Raw genomic sequence first — 12,240 nt, forward strand, 5'->3', positions numbered from 1 at the left:
TGAGAAGAAAGAAAGTCTTCCTTCCTGATCTCCTCCTCATCCCTCACCCCCATCCTCTGGAATCATGACAGTTACATAATCACCTCCACCTTACTCCTTCCCACAGGCAGAGAGCCAGAAGGGGAGGTATGTGGGCAATGAGCATGGGTAAGTAAGAAGAGAGCAAGAGAAAAGCTTCCAGGGGGACAGAAAGGAAGAGAAAGAGACAAAGAGAGAGAGAGCGAGAGAGAGGGAGAGCACACCAGAGAGAGACGGAGGGGAGAGAGAGATGGAGAGAGAGAGAGAGAGAGAGAGAACACCAAGGAGAAATGGGGGAGAGACAGAGAAAGAGATGGAAAGAGAGAGGAGAGAGGAGAGAGAGATGGAGAGAGAAAGATAGAGAGAGAGAAAGAGAGACAGCACCACGGAGAGATGAGAGGGAGAGTAACAAGGAGAGATACAGCACCAGGGAGAGATGGGGAGGTGAGAGAGATGAAGAGAGAGAGAGAGAGAGAGAGAGAGAGACAAAGAGAAAGAGAGAGACAGAGAGCACAAGGGAGATATGAAGACAGAGAGAGGTGGGGGAAGGAGAGAGAGATGGAGAGAGAAAGCATGCACCAGGGAGAGATGGAGGGAACAACAGAGAGAGAGGGATGGAGAGAGAGAGAGAGCACCAGGGAGAGATGGGGGAGAGAGAGAAAGGAAGAGAGAGAGAGAGAGAGAAAGAGCACCAAGGAGATATGGGGGGGAAGGAGAGAGATAGAGAGATGTAGAGAGAGAAAGAGAGACCAAGAGCACCAGGGAGAGATGGGGGTGAGGGAGATGAAGAGAGAGAGGAGAGAGAGAGAGAGAGAGAGCTCAAGGGAGAGATGGAGAGACAGAGAGGTGGCAGGAGGAGAGAGAGAAGAAGAGAGAGAGAGCATATCAGGGAGAGATGGAGGGAGAGACAGAGAGAGAGATGGAGAGAGAGAGAAAAAGAAAGAGCACCAGGGAGAGATGGGGAGAGAGAGAGAGAGACAGAGAAAGAGATGGAGAAAGAGAGAGAGGAGAGAGAGAGATGGAGAGAGAGAGAGAAAGAGAGGTAGATAGCACCAGGGGAAGATGGGAGAGAGAGAGATAAAGAGCACCAAGGAGAGATGCAGGGGGGAGGAGAGAGACAGAGAGAGAGAAAAAGAGAGACCGAGAAGAGCACCAGGGAGAGATGGAGGGTTGAGACAGATGGAGAGAGAGAGAGAGAGAGAGAGACAGAGAGACAGCACAAGGGAGAGATGGAGAGAGAGAGGTGGGGAGAGGAGAGAGAGATGGAGAGAGAAAGAGAAAAAAAAAGAAAGACAGCACCAGGGAGAGATTTTTAAAACTAAAAATAATTGCAGAGTCCTCAAACTCCAATCTCCAGTACTTTTCTTGCCTTGCTCCACCCCAGGACCACAATTCAAAGCCTCAAGTCTATCAGAATTTCTCCCTCCAGTCTGCCTCCTCTCCATTTCACCTTACAAGATTCCAGAAGCTTCTGTAGTAAATATATAAGCCAAAAAGGAACTCCCAAGCTTGTCTGTGGAGTCCCACCCAAAGTTGCACCCCAACTGCCTTGCTGCCTTGCTAGCTGTTTCCCATCTACCCACCTCCTCCTTTTCCATCCCTTCAGCACTAACCCATCTCACCACCTGGACAGACTTGAGAAAGCCCTGTGGTTTATTTGCAAAGTGCTCCTCCAGAAAGGGCAGAGGCCAGAGCCCAGGAGAGAGGCAGCCCTGGGAGGTAGGATGGCCCCAGATCCAGAGTAGTAAGAGGTCACTAGGGACAATGAGGAGTGAGAAGGCTGAGGGCGCTGTGGTCCTCATTCCACCCACCTTCCATTCTGCTGTTGCTCTTAAAAGACAAGTTGCTCTGTTTGTTGTTTTATTTCTGTGTTGGTGACAGAAGATGTGCCATGCATTTGCACTGGCAGACTCCCTGCTACTCTTCAGAGGCTACAAGGAGCCCAAAGCTGGCAGGTGCTGCAGAGGCCAACAGGTTAGCATCTCAGGGCTGAGTCCCAGAGCCAGCTTCCCTTTAACCACAAGCTGGCTGATGTATCCTTGTGATAAAGATATTAAACTTGCAACCCCTCCTTCAGGGAAGGGTGGTGGTCCTGCTGGTGGAATGTGTGGGGGCTGGATTTGTTTATTTATTTATTTTTATTTTTGAGATGGAGTCTTGCTTTGTTGCCCAGCCTGGAGTGCAGTGGCGGGATCTGAGCTCACTACAACCTCTGCTTCCTGCATTCAAGTGATTCTCCTGTCTCAGCCTCCTGAGTAGCTGGAACTACAGGTTTGTGCCACCATGTCTGGCTCATTTTGTTGTTGTTGTTGAGACAGGGTTTCGGTATATTGGTCAGGCTGGTCTCGAACCCCTGACTTGAGGTGATCCACCTGTCTCAGCCTCCCAAAGTGCTGCGATTATAGGCATGAGCCACCGCATCCAGCCTGGAGGCTGGATTTAGACTGGTTCCACTGCAAGAATAGCGCTAAGCTTTACCAAAAGGGTGGCACTGCAGCACGGGGGATCGAGAGTAACTGGCAGGCAGAATTGGGGGTATCCTGGGCCCTTTGGGGATGAGAATTTATTCTGGGTCTCAGAAGAAAGTGGGATATGGAGGAGACAGTCTGATGGAGAGGCCTAGCTCCATTTTGGGAGGGCTGTGGGGTTAGGGGATGCTGATTAGCCACTCATTCATTCATTCATTCATTCCTCAGCAAATATTTTGAAAACCTGTCATAGGCCACACACTGTGTTGAGAGTAGGGTGATGAGTAAGACAATGGTTTGGCCCTTCACAGAGTTGGCATTGAGGTGAGAGAGGTGTTCTCACCAACATTCCTTCCAGAAAAATCCCTAGGGACCTGACAATAAAAGGATAACACACGAAATGGCACAGATCACCTCTTGACCTGGGGAGGTCAGGCTTTAGAGAGGTTTATGTAATCCTCAGGGAATTGAAGGAACATATCAGAGAATCCAAAGCACCGTGCAGAATCCCACAGCTCAGGGAACCTGGGCCAAGGAGGCTTTTGACAGAGGGAAGCAGTAGGAAGAGGCAGCTGGGAATGAGGATGGGGGAAGACTACAGCAGTGTGTGACTGTGGTCTACAACAGGCATGACCCTCAAAAATAGCGTTCAACGTGAAAGCAACCAGACACAAAAGATCACCTATTACGCCTGTAATATCAGCACTTTGGGACGCTGAGGTGGGTGGATCACCTGAGGCCAGGAGCTCACGACCAGCCTGGCCAACATGTCCCTACTAAAAGTACAAGAAAATGTACCAGGCGTGGTAGCACATGCCTGTGATCCCAGCTACTTGGGAGCTGAGTCAGGAGAATCTCTTGAAACCGGAAGGTGGATTTGCAGTGAACCAAAATCGCACCACAGCACTCCAGCCTGGGAGACAGAGCAAGGCTTAATTTCAAAAAAAAAAAAAAAAAAAGTCAAATATTGTATGATTCTGTTCATAGGAAATAATCAGAATCGGTAACGCCATAGAGACAAAAACCAGATTGTCAGGGGCTGAGATGAAAAGGAGAATGGGGAATGGGGAGTGACAGCTTGACAGGTATGGGTTTTGTTGGGGGAAAGATAATGAAAACATTTGTAACTAGGTGAATCACCTGACATCAGGAGTTCGAGACCACCTAAAAATACAAAACTTAGCCGGGCATGGTGGGGGGTGCCTGTGATCCCAGCTACTCCAGAGGCTGAGGCAGGAGAATCTCTTGAACCCAGGATGTGGAGGTTGCAGTGAGCCAAGATGGCGCCACTGAACTCCAGCCTGGGTGACAGAGCGAGATTCTGTCTCAGAAAAAAAGAAAATGTTTGGAACTAGATGGTGGTGGCTGTACAGCTTTGTGAATGAACCACATGCCACTAAATTGTACACTTTAAAATGGCTAATTTTATGTTATGTGAATTTCATCTTAATTTTTAAAATTATATATATATGGCCAGGCACGGTGACTCACATCTGTAATCCCAACACTTTGGTAGGCCAAGGTGGGTGAACCACTCGAGTTCAGGAGTTCAAGACGAGCCTGGCCAACACGATGAAACCCCGTCTCTACTAAAAATACAAAAATTAGCCGAGCTTGGTAGCGCACACCTGTAATCCCAGCTACTAGGGAGGCTGAGGCAGGAGAATTGCTTGAACCCCGTGAGTGGAGGTTGCAGTGAGCTGAGATCGCATCAATGCACTCCAGCCTGGGCGACAGAGTAAGACTCCATCTAAATATATATATATAATTATACATATATAATTTTGTATATTATAATTTTCAATAATCTCACTCCTCCACTCACTTGCAATGTGACCTCAGACAACTGGTGCCATGGAGGGGAAGGAAGCTGGCTTGCTGCTGGTCTCTCAGAGGCAGGAAGTTGCGGGGAGTCAGAGCCACTGTCTACAGAGGTGGGGACACTGAATGATCCTGTAATCCTTTGACCCCCTTCCCTCAGCCCCTTCAGCGGGGCAGGAAGCGGATCTGGTACTTTGGGGGTATTTTGCCCACACCACTCTCCTGGGGTGTCAGGTCGATGTCTTCAGGAGCCACGGGGCTGGCCACGGAGAAGTTCTGGAGGATGGTGGTGAAGAAGAGGAACAATTCATTGCGGGCGATGCCTTCACCAAGGCAAATCCGCCTCCCTGTGGACACAGAAGGTCACCAGCGTGGGCACAGGACAGGTGCATACTCTTTGCCCTGATATGTCCCTAAGTCCAACGTATGTCCATTGCAACAGATTTGCACAAGACTGGCCTTTAACCTGCAATTCAGGGTGGACTTTTAGGAAGCTGCTCTGAAACCAGGTGCAAATCTTTGAGTGGACGTGTCATGTTCATTTCTCACTCACTCACTCTCTCTCTCCTTTTTTTTTTTTTTTTTTTTTTTTTTTGAGATGGAGTCTCTTTCGGTCACCCAGGCTGGATCACAGTGGCACCATCTCGGCTCACTGCAACCTCCGTCTCCCACAGGGTTCAAAGGATTCCCATGCCTCAGCCTCCCAAGAAGCTGGGATTACAGGAACCTGCCACCATGCCTGGCGAATTTCTTATATTTGTAGTAGACATGGGGTTTCACCATGTTGGTAAGGCTGGTCTCAAACTCCTGACCTCAGGTAATCCACCAGCCTTGGCCTCCCAAAGTGCTGGGATTACAGGCATGAGCCACTGTGCCCAGTGCCATGTTCATTTTTCTAGTAGAGAGTTGGTACCTTCTGTTACAGTTCCAAAGGGTTTTGTGACCTCCACAGAGTATAATGACCTGCTTCCGGTTGTGTGTGTGTGTGTGTGTGTGTGTGTGTACCTCTACATGTGTGAGTGTGAGCGTATTTATGACAACATTCTTAGTGTTCTTCACTTGTCATACGGGGAGAATGGCACCTCTCTCAAAGGGCTCTTGTGAGGTTAAAGGAGACAACTGACAAAATTCTTAGGATAGCGCTTGGCTTGTACTAAGGAGCCTTAAGGTTTGGTTATCGCCTTGTGTTTGTTTCTGGGGGTATGTGTGGGGTATGTGTTTCTGGCCATGTGTCTCTAGGCTGTCTTCTGGTCTCAACCTGAGATCCACAGGCTTCAAGAGCTCATGGGGGAAGAAATCCAAATTGCATATAAATTGTGAATGGGACTCATGCATATGAAACAGGGAGGGTCTATGGCTTCCACTGATTCTCAGAGGTGCAAGGAACCCCCAGTAGGTTCTAAACTACAGACTTGGAGAAAAATGAGAACAAAGGGAGCTGGGAAAAGCTGAGGCAAAGACAAAGGGAGCCTTTCCCTTCACTTCAGTGTTCATAATCTGCAGACCTTGGAAAGGCCATGTCAAGTGTGAGTTTTCAGGTATTCCCTACGCCTGTCAAGTTGTTGGACAAGTGTGTCTACGTGGAGGTGTCTGGAAAAGGGTCCACGTCCCTTTGGCACATCCAGAAGGTGGGCGACATGAGCTGAGAAACACGCAGGTCTCTGGGCTTGTGCTTCTGTAACTATTTGTGTGACCTAACGTTTTCCACAACAGCCTGATGCTTGTTATCTCCCTCCCATCACGCTCTCCCCATCTCCGGGGCCGTCTGTTTGGACACCTTTTGGAATTTCTTTGGCTGCAGTACCCTTTTGGCTTGGGTTATACCTTTCTTTCTGCTCCTGGCAGCCCTACCCCTGTCTTTTTCTCTGTCTATACCTGCCAGACACAGTTTTTCTTCCTTTCCTCTCCTTTTTTGGGCTTTCTTCCATCTTGCTTAACTTCCTATCTCCGTCTATTTGAATCTGATTCCTCCCCAATCTCTCTTGCTCTCTCCTTCCTTTTCATCTCCCTCTCAAGATACCTTATTTGTCTTGTTCATTCTTTCTTCCTCTCTTCTTATGTCACTCTCTCTTTTTCCTATCTCTTATTCTGTTTCTCTCCTTTCCCTCCTTCCTTCTCCCCTCCTCCTTCCTTTTCCTCCTCCCTCTTCTCTTATTCCTCCGCCTCCTCCTCCTCCTCCTTATGTGGCCCTCTTTCTGTGTGTCTCTCTCTCTTCTTCTCCGTATACTGTCTGATGTTCACCTGCTGTCTGTCTTTCTGCCACTGTCTCCCCATCTCTTTCTCTCAGGGTGTTCCCTCTTTGTCCCTAACTCTGTTTCTCAGTCTCATTATCTTTGTTACTTATCTGTCTCTGTCCTTATTTTCCTACATCTCTGCCTCTCTTAAAACAAAGGAGCAGGCCAGTTGCAGTGGCTCACGCCTGTAATCCCAGCACTTTGGGAGACCAAGGCAGGCTTACCACAAGGTCAGAAGATCAGGACCATCCAGGCTAACAGAGTGAAACCCTGTCTCTACTAAAAATACAAAAAATTAGCCAGATGTGGTGGCACGAGCTTGTAGTCCCAGGTACTTGGGAGGCTGCAACAGGAGAATCGCTTGAACCCAGGAGGCAGAGGTTGCAGTGAGCTGAGATCATGACACTGCACTCTAGCCTGGGCAACAGAGCAAGACTCTATCTCAAGAAAAAAAACCAAAAAAACTTAAGATAGCAAAATTGAGAGATGACATTAACCCTCAAGCCATCACCCCATGTGTTCCCAACTTTTATTGAAGGTAAAATGTGGAAGGAGGCCACTGTACTGGACAAAACGAGGGGTTGGGCCAGGACTCTGGATCACTGAAGTCACTGATGAAACTCAAGACTGGGGGTTTGTTTCTGGGGCCTTTCATGGACGGTGCCTGTTAAATTAAATTAAATTTGGCCTAAAGTGGCCTCCCTACATAACAAACCATAATAACTCAATATGTAACTCAATATGTAAACAAACTGCAATGTAACTTGAGAGTATACTCTTGGAACAAGTAATCTTGGCCAATCAGGGCAGCCAAGCTTCAGCCAGTCACAGGCTGCAAGCTGCCCAGACACGCTCAGATAAGGCAAACACAGAGCTGTAACCAATCAGGCTGTTTCTGTACCTCAGTTCCTTTCCCTGTGGATAATAATGCCTGACCACATTGCTGGATGGAGCTCTCTGAACTTTTACTGGTTCCGTGTGCTGCCCAATTCATGAATCGTTTCTTTGCTCAAATAGACTCTGCTAAGTTTAATTTGTCTAAAGTTTTTCTCTTAACCAGCCAAAGAGTGGAGGATGAGAACTGGGACAAGTCAGAGCATGTCAAGACCTTCTCCACCCTCCAGTGCTAGAGCAGAAATCCAAACTCCTCTGGCAGATTTTGAGGTCCTGCCCAGCTGAGCCCCTTGTCTTATTCCCTTCTGCAATCTACACCCAAGGCACACTGGACTTCCTATAGTTTCTCAACGGTACCATCACGTTTCCACCTTTGGCCTTTGCCTTTGCTGTTTCCTTTGCCTGGAACACACTTTGCAATGGTTGATTGACACTCACCCATGAACATCTTGGCTTGGAAGCCAGTTCCTCTGGTAAACTTTTCCTTACTGACCCACCACAAGACTAGCTAGTATTTCCTATTTTGTGCTCCCAAAGCTCCCTTTAGAGTACTTATGTCTAATTATAATAATTGCCCTTGTGCCAGGCGGTTCTAAGCATGTTGCAGGCATTCATTCATTTCATGAGATGATTGTTTTATTATTATTTGATGAATGCCCATCTTCCCTGTTGGACTTTAAATTTCCTGGGGCAGGAACCCTGTCTCTGTGTGACTTTTTTGATGCATTATCTTCAGCCCCCAGTAGAGCACTGGGCTTAGGGTAGTGGTCAACAGATTTTTTCTTTTTAAGAAAATAAATTCACTGAGGTTTAGAGATGTTAAAATACTTGCCCAAGGTCCTGCTTGCCAAGATGTGCCTTTGGAATGTGATCTTCCTTTTCAAGCCCCCTTACAGGGTTGTAGTGAAGATGGAATGGGATAAGGCAGGTGAAGGAATTGGAATATATTAAGTGCTCAATTAATAAGGACCTGTCATTGTTTTTCTCAAGTTGAGGGTAGGACCTGCCCTTGGTGTCTGGGAAAGAAATTGTGGGTCCAGCTTACCTAAGGAGAAGGGGATAAAAGCTTCATTCTTCTTCAGTGCCCCATTGGCATCCAGAAAGTGGTCAGGATTGAAGGTGTCTGGTTTCTCAAAGTAGTGTGGGTCATGGAGAGCAGTACTCAGGAGGGGAAATACTTCCATGTCCTGAGGGAGGATCACAAGATCAAAAGATATTGTCATTCCCTTCCCACCCTCCACACACACACACCACAAAAAAAGAAAAAGAAAAAACAAAAACAAAGGGACTCAATTGAGAAGCTTAAAAAAGGTTGAGTTTGGGGATTAAGAGAATCCAGGATGCCCACAGAGGAAGGATGTGGCAGTCCAGCTGGTGTTACCTTGGGGATGATGTACCCTCGGAAGCTGGTCTGTTGTGTGACAATGTGGGGCACACCCATGGGGAGAAGGTCGGCAAATCTCTGAATCTCATGGATGACTGCCTCTGTGTATGGCATTTTGGCTCGGTCATCAAGCGCTGGAGGGCGATGTGGGCCAATCACCTGTTCAATCTCCTTGTAGATTCTCTCTGCAGAGGAAAGAACACGAATGAATCTCATTTTAAAGAGGCATTTCAGGCCGGGCATGGTGGCTCATGCCCATAATACCAGCATTTTGGGAGACCGAGGCAGGCGGATTGCTTGAGGTCAGGAGTTCAAGATGAGCCTGGCCAACATGGCAAAACCCCATCTCTACTAAAAATACAAAAAATTAGCCGGGTGTGGTGGTGCACGCCTGTAGTCCTAGCTACTCAGGAGGCTGAGGCAGGAGATTCGCTTGAACCCAGGAGTTGGAGGTTGCAGTGAGCTGAGATCATGCCATTGCACTCCAGCCTGGGTGACAGAGCAAGACACCTTCTCAAAAGAAAAAAAAAGAAAAAAAAATTTTTAAAAGAGACCTTTCAGCAGGGACACTACTTTCTACTCGACAATGAAAAACCTATAGTAAAGGGTCAGATCCTTGATACCCCTCAAAGCAATCAGCATGGGGTGAGGGGAGGAGGGAGGAAGCAACAAGAATTCTCACTGATTGAAATCTAATGGATATTAGGGATCCTCTTCCCACATGCACAGGTACACACACACACACACATGCACACACACACCACAATTTTGCATGGAATTTCAGATTAAGAACTGCAGGCTACAACCACTCAAAACATCCTCTCTAAGATGAGTAGAAAATAAACTAATATTTATTTTGTGTATAATATACATGAGACACTATTCTTGGTCCTCAGAAACATAGCAGTGTAGTAGAACAATAGATGAATCCATGAACAACTGGATAGATAAATAAATACATAAATCAATCAGTCAATAGATTAACTCATGGATGGAAAGATGGGTGAATAAATGAACAAACGAATAAATGGATGTATAGATTTACTTATCAATTAGTAGATGGATTGCTTCATTTATCACTAATGCATAGTCCATAGAGAAATCAATGAAACCAATTAATGAATAATCACATGAATGGCTAGATTTATGGAAGAACAAGTGAATAAGTAAATTAGTGAAGTATGAATAAATAAAGGAATAAAGGAATGGCTGAATTGAGTGATAAATAGATCAGAGGTGAATAAATGTGTGAATTACTGTGATAAATGAAGGAACGCATGGATGGAATAAGGGTGAATTGAAAGATTGACTGATGCAAGGATAAGGGTGAAACCTGGTTCGTAGAAGGATGGATGAATGCATGAATGAATGAATGAATGAGCCAATGAATCAATGACAAATAGTCCATCAACATATCACTGTTTCAAAGAATCAACTTGTGGATCAAGTAATCCAAATAAATGAATGACAGTATATGTCTTTGGATGAATCATAGATGAAAGAATCAGTGAGTATACATTCTTTAATCAATGAATTAAAGAATGAATAGATGAAAAGATAAGTAGATGAATGGATCAATTTTAAAGTGATGGTACAGAAAGTCAAATATCGCATGTTCTCACTCATATGTGAATGCTACAAAATGTGTACACATGGACACAGAGAGAGGAATGATAGACAGTGAAGACTCAGAAGAGAGAGGGAGCAGAAGTGGATGAATGATGAGAAATTACTTAATGGGTACAATGTACATTGTTCGGTGACACATACCCTAACAGCCCTAACTTGACCACTACAAAACTTAGGTATGTAATAGAACTGCTATGTACCCCTTAAATTTGTACATCATGAGGTCAGGAGATCAAGACCATCTGGGCGAACATGGTGAAACCCCGTCTCTACTAAAAATACAAAAGATTAGCTGGGTGTGGTGGTGGGCGCCTGTAGTCCTGGCTACTTGGAAAGCTGAGAAGGGGAGAATGGTGTGAACCCTGGAAGTGGAGCTTGCAGTGAGCCAAGATCATGCCACTGCACTCCAGCCTGGGCAACACAGCGCGACTCTGTCTCAAAAAACAAAACAAAACAAAAACAAAAAAAACAAAGAAAAAAAAAAACAACTTAGAACAAAAAATCCTTAAGTGATGGAAGAAACCAATGGGAGAACCTATGGACAGGTTCTTCATGCGTTCATGCATCCACCAACAGAATTGGCTTGGTGGAAGCTAGTCCAAAGCCTGCAGTGCTCCCAGAATAGGAAGCCAGCATCCCCTCTCTCATCCAGGTGGTACCCATAGCCCCATTTCTACAGCTCAGAAGGAGGTCAGAAGACCCCCTTGACTGGCTGTCCCTTGCCCACCTGCGACGTGAGGGTATTTGAGCATGAGCAGGAAGCCGTAGCGGAGAGTGGTGCTGGTGGTCTCAGTGCCAGCAAAGAAGAGCGAGAGCGTGTTGATGATGAGGTTCCGGTGGCTGAATTCACTGTGTGGGTTGGATTTCTCCTGTGTCCACAGTAGGGAGGGGCAGAGAGGGGGAGGCTGTAGCCTTGCTGTGCACACGCCCGTCTCCCTGGCTGCCCTCTGTTTGCCTGAAGGTCTTTGACACTATCTGGCTCAGTGTGCTTTTTGCTGTCCTCTACATGTCCAACCGCATATCTCTAACCCATCTCTCTCAGCCTCTCTTTACTCTGCCTGGCTCTGTTTCTATCTCTCTCCACATCTCTCAGATGTGTGTCTCTCTTTTTGTCTCCCAGTCTCTTTCTGCCTCTGAGTCTTTTCTCCTGTTGCTGTCCCTTATCCTGAATTCCTTCCTCAGCCAGTCTTCTCTCTCCTTCTCTCTCTCTGTCCCTCTCCCTCTCTCCCCACCTTCCCTCTCTCTCCATCTCAGTTCCTCCTCCCTATTTTCTCCTTCCTTTCACCTCATCTTTCTTTCCTTCCTCATCTCCTCTCCTCCCTTTCTCTATTCTCCCCTCCCTAGTCTTTGTTCTTCCCTCCCCCTCTTCCCCTTCCCTACCACTTTTCCCTCCCTCTTCTCACCTCTCCATCTTGCCCTCCCTCTCCTCCCCTCCCTTTTCCCTCTCCCAGACCACACTTTTTCCATTTGGAGCAGGTAGCTGTCAATGAGGTCCTGGGGGGCGCTGGGGTCCAGGGTTTCACGGTGCTTCTCCACACTGTGGCCAATATAAGCATTGATTTCCTGCAGGTTTTTGTAGACTTGCCTGTGTGCCCCAGGAAAGTATTTCAAGAAGCCAGACAAGAGCTCAAACAGCTGCAAGAAAGAAGGGGTGGTGAGGGTTGCCTAGGGCTGAGCGAGCAGGTCACAGGGAGAGGGCCCTTCCTGGGCCCGAATACCTCTGTGGGAACCCCCCTTCCCCACTCCCCTCTGTCTCTGAACCCCTCACTCACTGACTCTATGTCTCATTTGA

The 12,240-nt window shown here is 47.0% G+C and overlaps 1 protein-coding gene across 2 annotated transcripts in view; it reads right to left on the reverse strand.

The window, feature by feature from the left end:
* Positions 1–2,903: 2,903 nt before the first annotated feature.
* The window catches only part of LOC105542145 (cytochrome P450 2B6), a 27,623-nt gene continuing 18,286 nt past the window's right edge, over positions 2,904–12,240 (reverse strand). The window contains exons 5-10 of one of the 2 annotated variants that reach the window (XR_001006426.1): positions 11,907–12,083; positions 11,176–11,317; positions 8,817–9,004; positions 8,481–8,622; positions 3,777–4,654; positions 2,904–3,650 (exon numbers count right to left, since the gene is read on the reverse strand). Coding sequence is in view for 1 of the 2 variants with exons in the window: in XM_011983548.1 (XP_011838938.1) it covers positions 4,473–4,654; positions 8,481–8,622; positions 8,817–9,004; positions 11,176–11,317; positions 11,907–12,083 (831 nt within the window). In the remaining variant the exon portion in view is untranslated. Of the gene's footprint in view, positions 4,655–8,480; positions 8,623–8,816; positions 9,005–11,175; positions 11,318–11,906; positions 12,084–12,240 lie in introns of both variants that reach the window. The other variant, XM_011983548.1, reaches the window with a different exon arrangement.

The sequence above is a fragment of the Mandrillus leucophaeus genome, unplaced genomic scaffold, assembly GCF_000951045.1.
Source record: "Mandrillus leucophaeus isolate KB7577 unplaced genomic scaffold, Mleu.le_1.0 Scaffold106, whole genome shotgun sequence".
Classification (NCBI taxonomy): domain Eukaryota; kingdom Metazoa; phylum Chordata; class Mammalia; order Primates; family Cercopithecidae; genus Mandrillus; species Mandrillus leucophaeus.